The following is a 20,720-nucleotide window of genomic DNA, read 5'->3' as shown; positions in this document are numbered from 1 at the left end:
TGTTGGATTAGTTGCTACACAGATTCTAAACCAATTTTATACTCAACTCATTCATAGCTTTTCTATCTTCCTCCACCTAGACATTTAACTTATTTGTAATCCTTCACTGCTGTCTCTTGAATTCTCATACTTGTCTCCCAACAAGCATGGAGCATGGTGTTGCCCAATGGATTATCCACAAGGGTTGACAGCTCCGGGTTGGGAAATTCCTGGATATTTTGGGGGTGGAGCCTGAGGAGGGCAGGGTCTGGAGAGGAGAGGGACTTCAATGCCATAAAGTCTAATCGCCAAAGTGACTATTTCCTCCAGGGAAATTGATCTCTGTCACCTGCAGATCAGTTCTAGTAGCGGAGGATCTCCAGCCACCACCTGGAGGTTGGCAACCCTAATTATCCACAGAGATTAAACTTGTTCTTGCTCCCACAGCAACCCAAATTGCTAACCAGTCTGTTTTCTTCTGCACCTATCAACAATTTCCTGACTAGTTTACTAGGACTCTTACTAAAGACCAAATCAAAAGTGATGTTGGATGATCCATGACTGACTCTTCCTGACATTATTAAAAGACGAATGGCAGCCTTGGGAATATCTGATTTGGATCAGAACCATTGTGTGTGTGTGGGTTTTTTTAAAAAAAAATTTTCCACCTCACATGGTTTTGCTATCAAACTGACACCTTGGGGGTTATTATTACCACTTGAAAGGGAAAAGGTATGTGCAGCTTCAAGGTGTGTGCATGCATATGAGTCAGTTTTGATTATCTGAACCCTGAAGGATGATTCTCCTCCTGCACAATGCCCTTGATCTGAATTGGGGGTTCTCAAGGCTGCAATTTACTTTTAAATTAAACTTGTCTTTAAAATACTGGAAAGATCCCTTCAGGTGAGTAGTTATGTTAGTCTGCAGTAGTACAATAAAATCTGAGTCCAGTGGCATGTTAGAGATCAAATTTTCCCCCACGGTATAAGCTTTTGTTAGTCAAGGAAAATCATTTCATCAGATAAGATAGAAAGACCTCATCATAGGTCACCCAGCATCTGTCTGGTTTGGCTTGAATCCAAGTTCTTTCCCCATTTAACTTTTTAGAACTAGTTTTTATAATTAGTAGTCCACCACACAGTCAAAGACCGCATGAATATCAGTTGTATAAATGTTTTCTCTTTGTGTGTGTGTTTTTAAAACATAAAGTCACTGTAGCAATCTGAAATCAAGAGAGGGGAAGATGGTGCTTATCTCTTTTCCCATGGATGATTTTTCTTATCAAAATTGCCTTCTCTGAGCAACTTTTTGCCCTGTGAGGAAAGACAGAGGTACTCAAAAGTTGTTTTTTTAAGGCCAACAGGGAAAAAGATAATTGCTCCCACCCTCAATTTTAATACAGATTGCAATTCCTTGTAGATCCTTGGGTCAAAACAAAGAAACCTTTGGAAAACATCACAAGTAATGTGACCTACAATAGGCAGTAAGATTCTTTTGTTTCCAAATAAGACATGAACTAAAATGCTTACAAAATTTTAAAAAGAGATTTTTCCTATATTTTTCCTCTTTTTATATTGAGGACTGAAATAAGTTAAGTGCTAGGTTATATTTAAGCACAATTCAGATCGAAACAGAAGCAATATGTAATCATATGCAAAAGGTTATCTTTGGTGTAGAAGTGATTTATAAAGGGGTTTTTTATGTTCTTGTTCTGAAAAGATATGCCCCTGTTTTATTCACTTGCAGTTACTCTGCTGACAGTATCTAGAGCTGGAGGCAATTAAAAATGTTCCTGGCTTGAATGGCAGGCAGAAAATGAAGCTGTTTTGGTGAAACTGGAAGCTGAACAGTAAGAAAAAATTATCCTGCTGTCTCTTTAGAAATCAGATAGTCAGCCAGGAAATGAAACTGCTTCCACTTTATTAGTTGGGTGGCAATATGTATTCAAGGCTTCAACATTACCAATACTGAAAAAGGAAGCCAGGTAAAGAAAAGGCCTTGCACAATTATTTACGTAGAGGGCAACATACATTTCAGAGTTATACCTCCCATAGGGCAAATGACAACTCTAGGGGGATTTACTGCAGGATAACTGAACAAGGGCCCTGACCTTGATGGCCCAGGCTAGCCTGATCTTGTCAGATCTCAGAAGCTAAGCAGGGTCAGCCCTGGTTAGTATTGGGATGGGAGACCACCAAGGAATACCAGGGTTGCTGTGCAGAGGAAGGCACTGGCAAACCACCTCTGTTAGTCTCTTGCCATGAAAACCCCAAAAGGGGTCACCATAAGTCGTCTGTGACTTGACGGCACTTTACACACACACACACAACTGTACAAGGGGGGAAAGTTCACCACCTCTCTCTGTCATGTTGCAGTCCTAATTCTAATTCCACCCCAAAGCTGCTTTTTAACCTAAAAGAAATCATGAGATATACATCCAGGGATCATCCATTGTCATGTCCAGAACATAGAGAATGTAGCCAAAGGGCATGATTTTCCATACGCTGAAAGTCAATTACAGATTGATGATGATTCTTGCTACAGGTTGCCATGATCAACACAGGGCTCCCATTGCCAGCTATAGGAAGGAAAGATCATTAGCATACAGAACTCTTTTCCTGCCAACTACGAGAAAATACTGCTGCGTAGGCAGTCCAAATCTATTGGATGCCATGTTGTGGTTTCTTAAACAACCTTAAGATTATTCATGGCAACTAGAGTTGCCAACCTCCAGGTACTTAGCAAAAGTGTAGCACTGTGGCGAAATAAAGGTAAGTATCACAGTGTCTCAATGCTAAACTAGATGTTTGCTTTTTTAAGAGTTGGGTCCAGGTTCCCTGGGCCAAACTTGGGTTTCTGCAACCACACAGAAGATGCCGGTAATGTAGTTTTTCCAACCTCCAGGTGATAACCTCCAGGTAATAGCTGGAGATCTCCCGCTATTACAACTAATCTCCAGCTGATAGAGATCAGTTCACCTGGAGAAAATGGCCGCTTTGGCAATTGGACTCAATGGCATTGAAGTCCCTCCCCTCCCCAAACCCTGCCCTCCTCAGGCTCCGCCCCAAAAACCTCCTGCCGGTGGCGAAGATGGACTTGGCATTTGGCAACCCCTAGCTGTGACTTTAACAACTACCCTGTGATGGGTGAGAGGAGAATGGTTCACTTTACTAGGTTTCCAGGGGGAAAGTTAGAACTGAATGGCCCGAGTTACTGTGACAAACCTCTCCTTTTTTCCCTTCTGAGGGAATGCACCCAGCCTCCTAATTGGGATCTAGGTTCGTTTTGAACTATAAACCTTCCCCTCAGTTTCCAAGAGTTCTGCAGGTAGCGAGCGTATATGCTTTGGGTTCACTGCTGTGAAGTAAATTTTGTGGTGCACGATGAGATTACTGAGATCACTAAGAAGATTTATTTATCTCAGTCCTTATATCCCTGAAACGTTAGATTTAAAACTATGCTGCTCAAGATCAATAGATCAAGGAGCTTTTAAGGGATGAAGGAAGAAAACCTGGCCGAGGCACAAAAATTTAAACTGGTTATGACTTCAGAGAGTAGTTAGACTTTTCTACCGTGCTTTTTTGGCCACAAACGGACTTTTATTGACTAGCCACTAGGTTTGGACCCTCTCTTACACACAGGATTCCACCCGCACCAGCCTGCCCTTTTCCCAGGGTCAGACTAAATGGGACAAGGTCTGCTCATCACCAGAGACAGGCCTAACAATCGAGCACTCTCTTCTCTCCCAGAGATACAGCTAAACCACTAGGCAACACTACCAGGCAGAGCTACCCTTCACTCTGCCTGCTCTTTTGCCTGAGCCAGACCTGAGCTGCCACTGCTCTCTCTGTGAGGCAGAACTCAGCTCCCCTCTGCTCCTGTGTTCCCTCCGACATCTCATCCCCCTTCTCGAAGGCGAGTGGATGCTGGAGCAGCACTCCTATTTGAGTGGCTGATTTTCCCTTCAGGGGCAAGACAGCCTCCTGTCCATCACAGTTGTAAACCCAGAGTTTAAGGTAGGTTTATATCATTTCAGAAATAAAATAGATATTTTTTGTTTATAATTCATGAAGACATGGTACGGGGGAGGGGAATGTAAGTTTGTACTTGGCCCAGAGTACTCATGCTTTGACTCTGTCCACATAACCCTGTCTTGTAGGAGTTTTTCTCATAGATTAAATATATATTTTTCTGGAAGTAAGCACTACTTGTATGTTTTTTAAAAAATTAGGGTTAGCTGCTATATCCAATGAATCTATTGTTGCTTTGCTCATGCTGCATTTTTATCTTTCTCTCCTATAATTATAGGTAACCTGTATAGTTGCAAGGAATCACAGTATACTTCTTCAGAAGCTTCTCTACAATCATTTCACGCTAGTCGTCTTCTTATTGTTGGCATTGTAATTAGTTGCATGACAGGTACAAATAGGGTTGCCAACCTCCAGGTACTAGCTGGAGATCTGCTATTACAACTGATTTGTAGCAGATAGAGTTCAATTCATCTGGAGAAAATGCCCACTTTGGCTACTTATTGTTGGCATTGTAATTAGTTGCATGACAGGTACAAATAAGGTTGCCAGCCTCCAGGTACTAGCTGGAGATCTGCTATTACAACTGATTTCTAGCCAATAGAGTTCAATTCATCTGGAGAAAATGCCCACTTTGGCCACTGGACTCTATGGCATTGAAGCCCCTCCCCTCCCCAAATCCTGCCCTCCTCAAGCTCTGCCCCAAAAACCTCCCACCGCTGGCAAGGAGGGACCTGGCAACCCTAGGTACAAATCCAGTAGTTTTCCATGAGTGCAAAAGACACATCTGCTGAATTTCTGCTTTCAGTAAAAGACATAGGAAGCCTACTAGGAAAAAGACTGTTACACGTATTTCTCTTGGGTGTACAGTATGAAAATCAATTACTTGGGAATGAATGAGCAGATAAATGGCTGCTTCTGGAGTTTCTTTACGGTACACCATTCTGTTCTGATTGTAAGCACTACAGAACACAGGATTTTCACATTACAAACTAAAGCTAAAGCTTTTGAATACTGAGCATAAACAAGCTCTCAAGGACAATGGTAAACTGAGCCATTCATTGGCTGACTTACATTACTTTAAATTTACAACGGATAAAAGATGAAAAAAATGTTTAGCATTGCAATAACATTATAGCAGAAAGCAATCAAGCTCAGAAAAGAAATCAATAAAAAAATTATGTACTGCAAATGTCAGACAGAATCATAATTGTTACCCTAACTTAAATTCTTATGCAAAAGAAAATCAATATACATAATGCTAAACAGAAAAAACTAGTCTGCCAAACATAAAAATGTAACTCTGATTTTAAAATGAAACAATGAAGGACACACAGACGGAAAATGTCAGCACAGGCAGAGGTGTTTGCAAACGTAGTTGTATCTGCAAATAAAATATCTGCATCTTCTAGAGTTTCCATCAACCATTCCATATTCATAAGCAGTATTTCCTTGATAAAACAGTCCTGTTTCACTGATGTGTTTTCCTGAGCCTTCTTCAAAGTTTATGATAAATGGTAATATATGTTATGTAATCTCTGATAAAGGATATTTGCTGACTTCTACCTGACATTACACCGTGCTCATTAAAATATTAATGCAAACTTTGACCTTTCTATTCCAAAGCATAATACTGCAAAAGAGAAATGAATCCCAAAAGAATTCTGAAGTGAATTCCAAAAGACTCTCAAGTCTTTTCTTAAATTCTATGTTGCTTCTGAACCAAAATTAAATGCCAAGAGCCACAAACAAGTTCTAAGCACCACAAAACAACCTGATAAATCATGCCCTAAGGAATCCTTCTAATTTTACACCATTCTATGAATCTATCCCATTTTTAAACTTGTCCTTGCTCCAAGAGGCTGAGCGCAATGGTTCTCCCTTCTCCCATGTGGCAATTTAAGCTGAGAGAGAGAGTCAACAGGCCAAGGTCACCGAACGTGCTTCATGGCTGAGTAGAGATTGGAACCAAGTCCTAGTCAGACATTAACCACTAACTACAGTGACTCGCCACACACTACCAGTACAAATCCATCCACCAATCAAGATTGTCATCAGGGACTCTGCTCTATGTGTCTCCATGGTCTACGGCAGGTACATATCTGGGACAGGGCTATTTTTATTGCAACACCACACTTGGAATTCCCTCCATACTGAGGCTCACCTAGCACCGAATTTACAATCCTCCAGTTATCAGGCAACACTGTTTTTTAATTCTCCCAAGACTTTCATTAGTTCCCACTCTATCTGATTTTTATCTGAGTTTGTCAATTTATTCCCTGGTTTTATCTGAGGTATATGCTAGATTGTTGGTGTGTTTTATGGTTTTGGATTTTGCTTCTGTAAGCTGCTTTTGGCACCTTGGTGGAGAGTGCGGGGCATAAAATTTTCCAATAAAAATTGTGCTTGGTTAAATCAAAGACACCCAGTTATATTAGGTTAAGGGGAGACATAATAGAGGTCGATAAAATTATTCATATATGGAGAGAGTGGACAGGGAGAAGCTTTTCTTCTCTTATAATACTAGAACATGGGGTCATCTGCTGAAGCTGGAGGGTGAGTGATTCAAAACAGATAAAAGGAAGTATTTCTTCACACAATGCATAGTAAAATTGTGTAACTCCCTGTCCCAGGATGTGGTGATGGCTGCCAACTTGGAAGACTTTAAGAGAGGAGTGGACATGTTCATGGAGGCAAGGGATATTCATGGCTACTAGTAAAAATGGATACTAGTCATGATGCATACCTATTCTCCCCAGGATCAGAGGAGCATGCCTGTTATAACAGGTGCTGTGAAACACAGGCAGGATGGTGCTGCTGCAGTTGTCTTGTTTGTGAGCTTCCTAGGGGCACCTGGTTGGCCACTGTGTGAACAAACTGCTGGACTTAATGGGCCTTGGTCTGACCCAGCATGGCTTTTTTAATGTTCTTAACACTACAGTGATCTAGCAATTCCCATTTTTAAAAAAAGCCTGAAAAAAACTTCTTCAGTGTGGGGGAGGGAAATGGTGGCAACAGGAGCTGATGTAAGGAAAATGGTACCAGGGTTGGTGTGAACTGTAAAAATGCACACATTACCAGGATAACACCATGTGAACATCCCCCAAAACAGCACCGAGTTAACAAAACCAAATCAGAGCAAAAACACCCAAGCGGAAACAGCCATGGGAATAAAAAGGAATTGATTTCCCCCACATTGAAATCCGTCCATTAAAGCAAGGAAAACCAAATCTACAGAGAAGCTCCAACCCCTCCCAACTTTTGACATTCTTTAGCTGTAGTTTTTCTCCCTGAGCCCAATCTTACCCTATCAGGCCTGATGCTAATCCCCATTTCTGCTGTTCTCCTTAAACTAATAAAAGATTAGAGTGACATTTCAGAAAGGGCATCACATTAAGCTGCAGCTTTCACCATCTCAACAGATCACACGGTGCACAACACGGTCTGCCGAGCAGGCCATTAATCTTATGGTAATGAGGCGTCATTCCAAATGGAGACCTCCTCCTTGATCAATATGAAGGGCACCGGAATAATGAGGACACTGACGCTTCGCGCCACGGGTAACTTTGCCAGGAAGGAGAGGATCCATAAAAACTCTGCGCTGTTAGAAATAGCCCCCTTGTCACTGTAGCATTCTGCCATCAACAATAGGGAGCAGGCACCAGCTCTGATCTGTCACCTCGCGTGTTGTCTGCAACTAATGAGCCTTCCCCTACGTTCTAATTAGTGGCATAAAACTGCTGTAACTACTTGGCTTTGCTGTAACATGGAATCAATTAGGATTAGCTGCAGAATAAAAAGAGTCTGTTTTCATGCCGATCCCACCGGGCTATAATCACTAGTGAAAGTAACCACCCCCCCTCCCCAAAATCTTTTCAATAGAAAGACAGGCTAGCTCAGACCTAATGATTGCCCTTTCTGTTCCAGTACAGAGCTCGCTGGAGTCAATGCACTGCCTAATTAGTCAATACACCACCAGCATAGAAAGCAGCCTACTGAGCTTGCTTCTCTTCAGCGAACAGCGCAGCCCCCTAAAAGGAACAGACGGCAGCTCCAGACTGAGATAATTACCCATCCCGCTTTGTTTCCTGAGCATTAAAAACGCTCACAGGAAGAACACAGATTCTTCAAGCAGCTTCCTGTTTCTCTGTACATAAAAACAGTCCCTTTTAAGTTTACTGCGCAAGGCCATGGTACCCATCATAAAGAGGAGATATCAGCCTGGGTCCCTCTGACGCATCAGAAATCACCGCAATTCAGACAGGACGTTGGGTACTAAGAAGCTGCAGCTAATATGGTTTTTGGTGGGTATATGTGTGTGTCTGTCTCAGTAGATGGGTTTTGCACGTATTAGAGAGCCACCAGAGTACACCAGTGTTTCCCGCAACAAATGAATAAAATATGAACACGAGACATGAGTTCTTGAGCACTTGTGCCACAAATTTAAGAGCGCTGTTAGGGCTTTAGCTTCCCAATGCATGTTATAGGCATGTTTAAGGACATGCATCTATTATTTAGCCTCTTCACACATTTGTTGTGGGGGGGGGGAAAGGGTGTGCCTGTGGCCAACACAATTGATGTGTGAAGTTAGAAGATGCTTTAAGAATTTGATCACTGTATTTGTGGTCAGAAAAGTATTTTTCTCTCCAGGCCAGAGCGGCTAATGACAGTTTTTTATTTTTCCATTGTGGATGTGATGTGGAGCCAGCATGGTGTAGGGGTTAGGAGCAGTGGACTAATCTGGAGAACCGGGTTTGATTCCCTGCTCCTCCACATGAGCGGCGGAGGCTAATCTGGTGAACTGGTTTCCCCACTCCTACACATGAAACCTGCTGAGTGACCTTGGGCTAGTCATAGTTCTCTCCGAACTCTCTCAGCCCTATCTCACAAGGTGCCTGTTGTGGGGAAGGGAAGGTTATTGTAAGCTGGTTTGAGACTCCTTAAGGTAGAGAAAATTGGAGTATAAAAACCAGCTCTTCTTCTATACAAGACATCTAGCACTATTTACTCTAAAAGCACCTTTCCGCACTGTTTTCTGCTTGCGGCAAAGTGGTCTGAGGTTTATCTGTGGTGAATGCTGGGGTTTTATCTATTAGTTATCAGTTTCCTCTCTGCCCAAAGGCTAAATTGTTCTGCTTTGCACTGAGGGATTTAACTAGATGGATCATGAATCTGCCTTCAACATTTTCTCCACTATTAAAAAGACATTTGGATCAACATTTGTTCAAATGAGATCAAGGGTGATCCACTCATTCATTTTAACTAGCAACAGGGTTCGGATCAAAATGCAGAACTGGGATAGAAGAAAAACTCAGAACAGGAAGTCTGCAGAATAGTGAAGTGGGGATCTTTAGAAAATAAAATACAAAATAATTAACAAGAACATCTTGGCACCCCTGTCTTTTCCTCCCTTCCCATACATTTGCATACCCTAATAAGGAAAATTGGAAATGTGTGTAAATTAAAAAATAAGCTGTTTTTTGAATTAGTGCAAATTAATACCAGGTAATAGCACAAGGCAACACAGATTTTATATAGCTGAACAACTGATCCCTCTATATTTGTTTTCTTGGGCCATATTATTAATTTATCAAGATAGAACTTGTTCAGGCTATTAGAAAAATACATTTTACATTTTTATTTTGCTGCCAAGTCACATCTGACTTATGGCGTCCCCTGGTGAGGTTTCCAAGGCAAGAAACAAGTTCGGAAATGGTTTGCCATTACCTGCCTCCAAGTCACGACCCTGGTAATCCTTGGAGGTCTCCCATCCAAATACTTGTCAGGGTCAGGACCGAGAGTGTGTGACTGGCCCAAGGTCACACGGCAGGCTTCCATGGCAGAGTGGGGATTCGAACCTGGGTTTCCCAGATCCTAGTCTGACACTTTAAACACACACAAATTCTATGCAACAAAGGGGGAGGAAACAAGTTGTACCAGAGACATGTGATTTTACTTTCTATTCAAAGATTTGCTGCTTAATCCTTTGGGTGAATGCAGCCCAAAATATTTGAATGAGAGGACCTACCTGTATATAGTTGTGGGTGAAGAAGTCAGTGTGTCGTAGATAAGCCTCACATGACCTTGATACAACTCTAAAGCCAGAGGATCGTTGTCTCCTTTGTATAATAAAATGCCATTATCTTTATCTGTTGCTACCTGTTAACAAACAAGTGGAAATGGTTAACGGTGATACGTACAAAAGAGAAGTATATACAGAATATATTTCTGCACACTTAGAAAAATTGTTATTGTACGTAATGTTACAAAAAACTGACATTGAAGCATTTTTTCCATTATCAGTGAAGTCAGTGGGTAAGCAGATAATGAACAATGTGTCATGTTTGATGTGGTATCTACAGAAACTCCATGGGCATCTCTGTGGACAAATTACAGCTACTATGTTCATTCTATGCAAGTCTTTTTTTAAAAAGCACAAATGCTCATTGACACTTAAACAGAAGGCACCCAGTTTCTGTACTATAACTGGGTTAAGTCTACACCAAGAGTCAAATATTCCTTGAGTCAGAAGGCGAGTGGAATGTTTTCACACACAAGGAGCTCTGAACCTCCATTAATACAATCCTGAACAGAATTATGCTTTTCTTGACCCATTGACTTCAATGGACTTTAAAGAACTCTGCTAAGGATTCGACTGTAAAACGACTGGATTGTAGCCAAGGACGGAACATATCCAAGCTCGTTTACTTGTTTTATAACCCTTAAAATTCCAATCTAAATGGATAATAAGGCTCATCAAATAGCATAACTCAGTTTGTCCCCACTTCTCTGACAGCTTGAAGTGGCTTAGAAACAATTAAAAATCGAACATAACATGTTTTTAGAATAATGTGCCTGCCAGAGAACAAATAAAGAGAGATGTGATGTGTAACATGCTTAGTTAGCAAGTCACAGTAAGTTAGCATTTTCTTATGAGAAAGTTAGGAAGAACATCCGTTCACCACTAAGGTCTGCTCGACAGCAATAGGCCTCTTCACTGCTGTCGTCGTAGGGTTGCCAGGTCCCTCTTCACCACTGACGGGAGGTTTTTGGGGCAGAGCCTGAGGAGGGTGGGCTTTGGGGAGGGGAGGGACTTCAATGCCAATGGCTGAAAACGCATGGGCACTTACTCCTGTCTCCGCCCAGTCTCCTCCCATTTTATTTCCAGTTCCAACCAAGGCCAAATTCTCGCAAACAAACGACACCTCAGATGCTGCTGGCTGAGCGTTGTCTCGACCCAAAATGAACCTGGCTTTGCGAATGAAGACCCCAACCGTTAACCCTGGCTCGCCTCAGATTAACAGGAGCCGAGTCTTCTGGCGCCACGACATCCCACACGCCTCCAAATCCCTCCCTGCGCAACCTCACCCCCTTTTGTTTCCAAATTTTTTGAAAAGTGGGAGCGCAGGGCTGTCATTGGTCAGTGAGTCAGTGAGTCGGCCAATCACCACCGGGAGCGTGCTTTGCTGAATGGCCAGGAAGTGTGTGTCTTCGGCGTTTTCTGTTTTGACGGGCAGATCAGCACGCTGACTCGCCACGGATCAAGAGAGGTTCTGCGCACAGATTGTCCCCCCGCCCGGTTTGAACTGATCCTGGCTGGAACGGGGAGGACACTGGGAAGAAACAGGAGTAAGTGCCCGTGCGTTTTGGGCCATAGAGTCCAATTGCCAAAGCGGCCATTTTCTCCAGGTGAATTGATCTCTATCAGCTGGAGATCAGTTGTAATAGCAGGAGATTTCCCGCTAGTACCTGGAGGCTGGCAACCCTATGTTGTTGGAATGGCACAGTCTATCCAATGGTAATCAGTTATACTCAGCACCATTATAGCCACTGTCCCTGCAGCTTCCAGCACCCCATCCTTCATCTAGTTAGAGAACTTTTTAAAGAAGGACCCCAAAATACAAATATTGAAGTTGCAAGCAAGATCAAGTAATGGCTCAAATTACTGCTACCGTAAACACAACCTCAGAGTGATTCTTCAAGTGTGAGATAAACTGCAATATGCAAAGGCGGAATAGTCAAACATTATTTTTAATTTCAAATTAACTTCCTAGGCTGTCAAATCAAGAATAACTTTCATTTGTTTATGAGCTTTTTTTATTAGGAGGGACTCCTTAATCCTGTTTTAAGAGATGCTTAGTTACAATTTTTTTTTATTTTAGTGGCAATTAACTACCAGATGGAGAAGCAATATTTTAACTGCAAAATAAGCTTTGAGAACACCATCTGTGTGACATCCATGTAGTAAACAAGTCTGGCTTTCATTTTATCATCCAAAATATACTTTTGTCATGAACCTGCTTTTGAAATCAAGCTCCGCATTTGGCCTTTGCAACTGAATGTGTCGAAGTTCACGGATCACATGAAATAGTTTGCTTCTGTATGCAGGCAGAAACCAGAGAGTATGAAAACGGCTTCACATATTATTGAGAAATGCCAAAAATGGGGTGGGGGGAAGCTTTCTTGTGTTTCGTGCTTCAAAAATATAATGTCCAGGGAGAAATTTTGTGGGATCCTAAGCTGAATCTGCATCAGGAACTTTTGAAGGGAGGTGTGTAGCAGGCAGCTCTTAGAACGTTCATGCGCTCCTTTTCATTATGGCCGAGAGGAGGGTCTGTAGGCCTTCTGGTGCTGAGTAGTGAGAGCACTAGCCTTTTCCCTAAGCTCTTTGCAATTATATTTGTCATCATCATCACCTTTATTAGGTATTTATCACACCATAGTTATGAAACAAGATTACAAAAACCGAACAGTCTATAGAAGTATTACAATAACATTGTTAGTAACATTATCTAGGAGAGCGTACAAGCAGTTTGGCAGCTAGCAAGTATCTGGCGACTTGTTGAGTAATAAAAAAATTTCTGTATGATAAAAGATACACCACCAACTGCTGGTCTGAGAAACTCTGTGCACTCGACAACAAAGGTCTGATATAAACATTGGCGTCAAGTAAAACTTACATGATTAAGTGTTCAGGTACCCCAACCATACATGGACAGCACCAGTCGCTGAGAGAAATTCTCTTATATCTACCATATAAAATGGTTGATGGAAGAATATTAAACGTGTCAATAAATACACATTATTGGGATTAAAAAGAACCCTAAAAGATGTCTCCTGTAGAACCACTTTAAATGAATAAATTCTTGTTTGCGTGCTTTACCTGGAGGGAGATGTTTGGTTGAGGGCGCATTTTAGCTGGTGGCAATTCAACATAGGAGTCCTTCCCAACGAAATTGACAGTGATGAGTTTCTCACACTTCTGGCCAGCAAAGCCAGCCAGGCAACGACAGACTGGTTCCTGCTGTACTACAATGCACTGGGCTCCATTTTGGCACTCATAGTGGTCACAGGGACTGGTCTGGAGCAGAACCATCGGTGGAGGATTTTCACAGAATAGTCCACTTTAAAAACAAGAAAAAGGAAAACGTTATTCTGCATATGGCGGCATTATGAAGGAATGTACAGATATGAGTTTCAAATCTGATTGTGATTTGCCGTTCTGGAGGGCACTGAGGTGAAAAATACTGGGACAGTTGTGTTTTCAACTACTATTTTCAACTCTCACATTGATTAGGAAGTGCTCCCACGAGCATGTACATAACGAAAATTACACTGGAATGATTGTCACATAACCTTTCCTAAAATAGTCTTGAGGAGCATATTAATCTACATTAGAGATGCCCGAATACCTGTGGGTTTGGAGTGCCTTGCGAATATGCCACCGATATATCATTGACTGGATCAACTAGTAATCGGTAAACCATTCACCAGAGTTCACTGTAGCCCCATGGCACTACTGCACAGGCATAATTTGTCTCTGCAACCATATTTAAATCCATCACAAAAAATATCTTTCAAAATGAATTAGTTTTGAAATAGGTCCCTACCTTCCACAGTCCCATTAATGATTTCTGACATTTCTGGTTGGCATGGTTTTCCTGTGTCCAACCAATTTTACAAGGAGCTCTGGGGTTTCTCACAAAACTAGGAATGGATCCACAAGAAGGAATTAATGGGTTTAATATGGTCTGTTCAAGTAGAATGAGGCTGGAGACTTTCATCTGAACAGACTGGCTTAGGGGGTGGACGGAAGACCACAACAGCTCTGGAAACAGCCACAATCCCATCTTCCTTGGTTAGAGGAAGGGGACCTAGTTCCAACTTTCATACCATCCAGTTAGCCTTCTCCCTTTCTCATTTTTGTACTTAATTTCTTTTCTACACATTAATACTAATAAACTTTGGTAATAAAAGCTCCAAGGAGCCCCGTGGCGCAGAATGGTAAGCTGCAGTACTGCAGTCCAAGCTCTGCTCACGACCTGAGTCCGATCCCAACAGACGTTGGTTTCAGGTATCCGGCTCAAGGTTTACTCAGCCTTCCATCCTTCCGAGGTCGGTAAAATGAGTACCCAGCTTGCTGGGGGTAAAGGGAAGATGACTGGGGAAGGCACTGGCAAACCACCCCATAAACAAAGTCTGCCTAGTAAATATTGGGATGTAACGTCACCCCATGGGTCAGGAATGACTCAGTGCTTGCACAGGGGACCTTTACCTTTAATAAAAGCTCCATATTGCAATTCTATGAATGATTACTTGAGAACAGAACCTATGGGGCTAAGTTAACTTTGGGGCTGATCTACTCAGAAGTAAGTCCAACTTTATTAAATGAGGATTACTCCTAAGAAAGAAGATTATAGCTCATTCTACTTTCAGGAACTGTGCTGATCCATTTTCTTGGTTTTTGCGATCTGATCCTCATCTCATTTGCAGCTTTGCAGCACTTTAATAGAATCCATTCAAGTGAATTTAGCTGGCGCCACAACAAATGCTGTTTGCTAGCAGCAAGTTCACAAGGAGTTCAGGAGGTTCCCCACATTAATGAAGTAATCCTGAGATTGGCTCACCAGAATCGCCACTATCGATTATGGCAAGTTTACCTGGCAAACTCATTTGTAACGAAGGTTGTGACATTCCTACTATAAAGAACCATCTCAGGGAAAAGTTTAATGGGATAATGCACACAGCATATGTGCTCATGAGAATAACTGTTTGAGCAAGAAACATTACAATGTAATCATCCCCACCTGTCCACATTCAGGAAAACGGCTCAACCAAGTAAATTTCAGGCTGCATGAATAGAGCTTCAACATATGTGACAGACATATTTGATTACTAAACATTCAGGTATTCAAGTTTGTATGTAATTTCATTTATGTCGCACCTTTCTTCCATCATGGAACTTAAGGAGGTGAACACAGGCAGTTCCCCAGAGATCTCCAATACAGGCATTACCAGACCCAGACATGCTTAGTTTCAACAAAGTTGCTGCATCACACTTCAGGTAGATTTAATTAGGGTATTTTTTTTTTCAAAATCTGTTTTTTTAAGGGGTTTCTGTTGTGTTGCTGAGTCATGGAAGACTGTCAATTGAAAGGTCTCCCCCCACCCAGCCATTTCTACACAATGACAAATGGGCTAATCAACTACTAATCTTTCAATCACAGCAGGTGCCACATAGAGGTGTTAAAATTTGTCTAGCACTCTATCTCCTGAGAAGGAAACAACAGGTCTTCAAACTAAGCCAAACTGGGTGAGGGGGTATCAGGGAGGGAGAAGGAAGCCATTGACATTTTAGCATGGAAAAAAAGAAGTGCTTGGTGCAGGAAACTGTGTTAAGATCTGAAAAGGAAATGCGTGTATGTGAGCACTAAAATATCATGCATAGCCTGTCCATTCCTCCACTGCAGCTGCTGAGTTCTGTTCTGAACTATGAGAAAGTTTTGTTCTTTAGGTTAAAGATATTGTAGGACAATTACATTTTTCTAATATATCTTTAACCCAATGAAGAAAACCCTCACAGTGGAAGGCAGTGCGCGACAGGCAGTTCTTGCAGAGTAAATTAATGCAGGGGACAGCATAGAGCCTTCAGAAATGTGTAATGAGGAAGGGGGATAGTCCTTAATGAAAATAAGGGTGTTAAATTGATGAAATAGAGGAAGACCACCTCTGCTTAATCACTTGCCTTGAAAGCCCCTTGCTAGGGTCAACATAAGCCAGCTGAGACAAATGTTAACTGCCTGTGAACCTGAAAGTGAGACTCATGACTGAGAAATGTTAGACCTGACATAGCCTTTGGTCTGAATGATATGGAATAATCAGGAAGTAGCTTGGGACACCCTGACCTGCATAGCCCAGGCTAGCCTGAGATCGTTAGATCATGGAAGCTAAGCAGGGTTGTCCCTGGCTGGTATTTGGATGGGAGATCTCCAAGGAATACCAGAGTCATGACGCCAAGGGAAGCAATGGCAATCCACCTCTCAATGTCTCTTGCCTTGAAAATCCTACGGCAGGGGTGTCGAACTCAATTGTTACAAGGGCTGGATATGACATACATGTCACTTGGTTGGGCTGGGCCATGCCTTGCCAGCCCAGATTGAGAGGGGGGGAGTGGCTGCCTCGACTGGTACATAGGCCGGATAAGAGCTCTCAAGGGGCCGGATCTTGCCCTCAGGCCTTATGTTTAACACCCCTGCTCTATGGGGTCACTGTAAGTCAGCTGTGACTTGATGGCAAAAGAAGCAGCAGCTTGAGACCAGGTTTTTGAGTAACATTGGCATTGTTTTGTTTTCCTGTATTACTTCTCACTGTTCTGATTTATCGGAATGTTTTCCAGGTTATTTGCTTTCGCTAGGACAGGGCAATGATACTTTACTGAAGAATAAATACGCAGTGGGGAGTGGGGGAGAGACGTGTGAATAACTACTGTGACCTTTCAACGAGAGACTACTTGATTGTTCCAACTGTAAACACTAAACTGAAACTGCATGCCCACTGTACCAGCTGTGCTCACCCAATTTTCGAATGCAGCGGGGCTGGGATATTAAGCAGGCAATGTGGCTAAGCCAAGAGGGAGGTTGGTTGGTTTGTCTGCTTGCTTGCAGAGAAACCCATCAACGTACCTGCTGTTTGCCCCCAAGTTCCTCATTATTGCAACTTTCCAAAACCAACCAACCCTTTTGCATTAGCATAACGAGCTCAGCACAATGGTACTCTGATCATCTGGAGCCACTGCAGTTTGTGAATAAGTAATGCACTGAAAGCCACTCCACAGTGCATAAAAGATGTAAAAGCAAGCTTTGCTGTATCATACACTCTGTTTCCAAAGACATTCGATGTGCCAGTTAAGATTTTTTTTGTTCTCTTTGGTTTGTTTGTTTGTAGTGAAGTCTCTTCGGATCTGGAACAAAAACTAGCAGCCACAAGCAAATGTATGATGTTTAAGAAATGCATAATTGTAGGTACTGAAAGTCTATGTGAAGACCATCTAATCTACTTCTGCACTGTTCCATAACATCAGAGGTCAACAGATATAAATCACATCCGTCAATCAGTCAATAAGAATTCCTAGCAGATCAGCCCTTGAATAGAACGTGAATATCTATATTAAAGCAAGTCAACAGGAGAGAGCAGAATCTTAATCCCTTTAAAGCTGTTACCAACAGTGCAGTACGCCTAGTTCAGATTAGCTTGAAGGTAAAATACCCTCTTCCCTTCCTACTGGGCCTTGGTCCAAACTGCAGCACTGCATAGAATTTACTTCTTTCACACTAATGGAGATCTGCGGATTCAAGATCAACAACTGCCTGTACACATGTAGCCTGTTGTTGTGCCCACCTTGTTGAACAGTAGGTGGTAGGACATTTATATTATAAAGATAGGCGGGCTATATTATAATGAAATGGTTCAAGAAGGTGCTTTTATAAAGGGAATGGGATAGGGAACCAAAGCACTGCTTGTATTATGTATTATCTGTTTGCTATCTCCCTCCATTATTTTATGGTTACATAATACCCTTTTCTTCATTGTGTAACGTATCATGTCTAATGCTTTATGCTCTTTCAAATTTCTGTAATCCTAGTCCTAGCACATTGTTAATTAGATGTCTCAATCCTATTTACTGCATTTACTTTCACTGTGCAATCTACTTTGAGTGTCATTGAGAATGTATGTGTGTGTAAAGTGCCATCAAGTCGCAGCCGACTTATGGCGACCCCTTTTTTTTGGGGGGGGGTTTCATGGCAAGAGACTAACAGAGGTGGTTTGCCAGTGCCTTCCTCTGCACAGCAACCCTGGTATTCCTTGGTGGTCTCCCATCCAAATACTAACCAGGGCTGACCCTGCTCAGCTTCTGAGATCTGACGAGATCAGGCTAGCCTGGGCCATCCAGGTCAGGGGTCAGTGAGAATGGCAGACTATAAATACAGCAAATGCATAAATAAATACCTGTTTTAGAGCTAAGCTTTAATGATTGAAGATTTCATTAACTTCCAGACATTCTAAAGTTATACTTTTTGTTCTTTCATTTAACTTCCTTTTGACTAATCTGCTTCCTCCTCCCCTTTTGACAGGCACACAGCTGGAGGAAGGAACGTCCGGGGCAGGGAGGAGGGAGGGAGTGTACCTCGTGCACTAAAGCCAGGCGCTGGTGGCCCCAGGGGTGGTTGCCGTGATGCTGCCACATGCTCACCCGCCCCCAGCCTCATGCGCAGCTGCTGTAGGTGTGGCATGGGTGATGTGGAAGGGCGGGCAGCTACATGCTGGGTTACACGGATCAGCCGGACTGCGGGCAGGCAATTGCACACATGCCGTGGCGCAGTGGTGGTGACGTGCCTCTTCTCCATGCCCATGCTGATGCCCCCCCTTGTGCTCAGGGTGCTTGTCCTGCCAGGCCCCCACAAGATCTGGCCCTGCCTTCTGAAATCAAATGTGCCCGTGTTAGACTTTCTGAGCAACTTTCCATTTACTTTCCTAGGGCAGATTGTGGGCAGCTTTCCTAGGCTGGAAACAGGGATCAATGAGGGAAATGCTGTTATTCATCCAGTGTTCCTGCCTGCCCTGGTTCATCTGCTGCTGGTGATGAAAACGGGGTAAACTGTGACAAGATTAAGGGCCTTTTCGGTTTGGACAACCCAGATGAAGAATAACTGCATGCTTGGCACTGGAACAAATGAATTTCTGGTCTCAGGTAAAGACATATTTGTTTGGCTTGCCTTTTTGTTAAGTGCCGTATTTTTCGCTCCATAAGATGCTCTTTTTTCCTCCTCAAAAGTGAGGGGAAATGTCTGTGCGTCTTATGGAGTGAATGTGTGTGAATCCGGCCCCCGGGGAGAAGGGCAAAGCTGCGAGAGGCCCTGGGAGCCATAGTCGACCCACGGCAGTGGCAGCCCAGTGCCGAGGCAGGCCCCGGGAGCCAGCTAGGAAGCCGCCAACCAGCTGGGGGGCGAGAGGCCCCTCCCAGCCACCCAGCGCAGCGGGAGCCCGGTGCAGAGCCCATGCGCCCCGGGAGCCGGCTGAGACGCCGCCAGCCAGCTGGGGGGCGGGAGGCCCCTCCCAGCCAACCAGTGCAGCCTCGGGACCGGGAAGCGCTGGGGGGGGGGGGTGCAGAGGTTAAACTGCTCTGCGCTGCCTGGGCAGGCAGCGCAGTTTAACCTCCCGCCGCGCTTCCTGGTTTCGATGCTCAGCTGTTGGCCGGGGACCCGCCCAACAGTTGAGCCTGGGGACCGGGAAGCGCTGGGGGGGGGTGCGGAGGTTAAACTGCTCTGCACTGCCTGCCCAGGCAGTGCAGAGCAGTTTAAACCCCCACCGCCCCCCTTCCCGGGAGTCCCTGGAAGCCGGGCGGGGGGGGGGGGTCTTGAAAGTTCTCCACGCTGCCATCCCAGGAAGCACAGAGCAGTTTAAAAAAACCCCGCCGGGGTTCCAGGGGCTCCCTGGAAGTCGGGCGGGGGGTCTTGAAAGTGCTCTGTGCTGCCTGGGATGGCAGCGTGGAGGAGCTTAAATACCCCCCCACCGGGCTTTCAGGGAGTCCCTAGAAGCCGGGCGGGGGGGGGGGCCTTGAAAGTGCTCTGCGCTGCCTGGGATGGCAGCGTGGAGGAGCTTAAAGACCCCCCGCCGGGCTTCCAGGGGCAGTACACCATTTGATTCAGAATATATTTTTTCTTGTTTTCCTCCTCTAAAAACTAGGTGCGTTTTATGGTCAGGTGCATCTTATGGAGCGAAAAATACGGTAGTTGTTTTGTTGTTCATTATATGTTTTACTTTGTTGTCTCAATTTACCTAATTCTCAACATGGCCCCATCTGTGTATACTTAAATGGGCAGATCAAGGTCATGTATTTTATTTATTCAAAACCTTTCTATACTGCCTTTCAACCCAACTCAGGGTCCCCAAGGTGGCAAACATTAAAACATGTCAAACATTAAAATACTAACAACAACATTTAAAACAATTAAAGAAAACACACATAAACACAAAAAGGGGAATGAGCTAATAAAAGTTAGTAAGGGAATGCAAAAAAAAAATGTCTTTACCTGCTGGTGGAAGATAACGCTAGAGGGAGACAGATAAATCTACCTGGGGAAGGTGTTCCAAACTTTTGGCACCATGACTAAGAAGGCCCTTATTCAGGTTGACCATTGTTTGTCCTCAGATGGTGGGGGCATCTGAAGCAGGGCTCCAAGAATGATCAGAGTGGTCAGGGTAAATTCATATGGTATTAGGCAGTCCTTAAGGTATGCTGGTCCCAAGCTGTATAGGGCTTTAAAGGTGAATCCCAGCACCTTGAATTTGTCCCAGAAGCAAATCAGGAGCCAGGGTAGATGGAACAAGGCTGGAGTGATATGGTCCTTAGGACCCTAGGGGAATGAAAAGGGG

The 20,720-nt window shown here is 43.5% G+C and overlaps 1 protein-coding gene across 1 annotated transcript in view; it reads right to left on the bottom strand.

The window, feature by feature from the left end:
• The window catches only part of SLIT3 (slit guidance ligand 3), a 590,119-nt gene that overhangs the window by 13,505 nt on the left and 555,894 nt on the right, over positions 1 to 20,720 (bottom strand). The window contains exons 31-32 of the mRNA XM_056847932.1: positions 13,171 to 13,411; positions 10,036 to 10,166 (exon numbers count right to left, since the gene is read on the bottom strand). Of these exons, the coding sequence (XP_056703910.1) occupies positions 10,036 to 10,166; positions 13,171 to 13,411 (372 nt within the window). The remainder of the gene's footprint in view (positions 1 to 10,035; positions 10,167 to 13,170; positions 13,412 to 20,720) is intronic.

This window comes from Euleptes europaea, chromosome 1, assembly GCF_029931775.1.
Source record: "Euleptes europaea isolate rEulEur1 chromosome 1, rEulEur1.hap1, whole genome shotgun sequence".
Lineage (NCBI taxonomy): Eukaryota > Metazoa > Chordata > Lepidosauria > Squamata > Sphaerodactylidae > Euleptes > Euleptes europaea.
The sequence above is the reverse complement of the archived record's forward strand: the minus strand, read 5'-3'. Positions and strand labels throughout refer to the sequence as shown.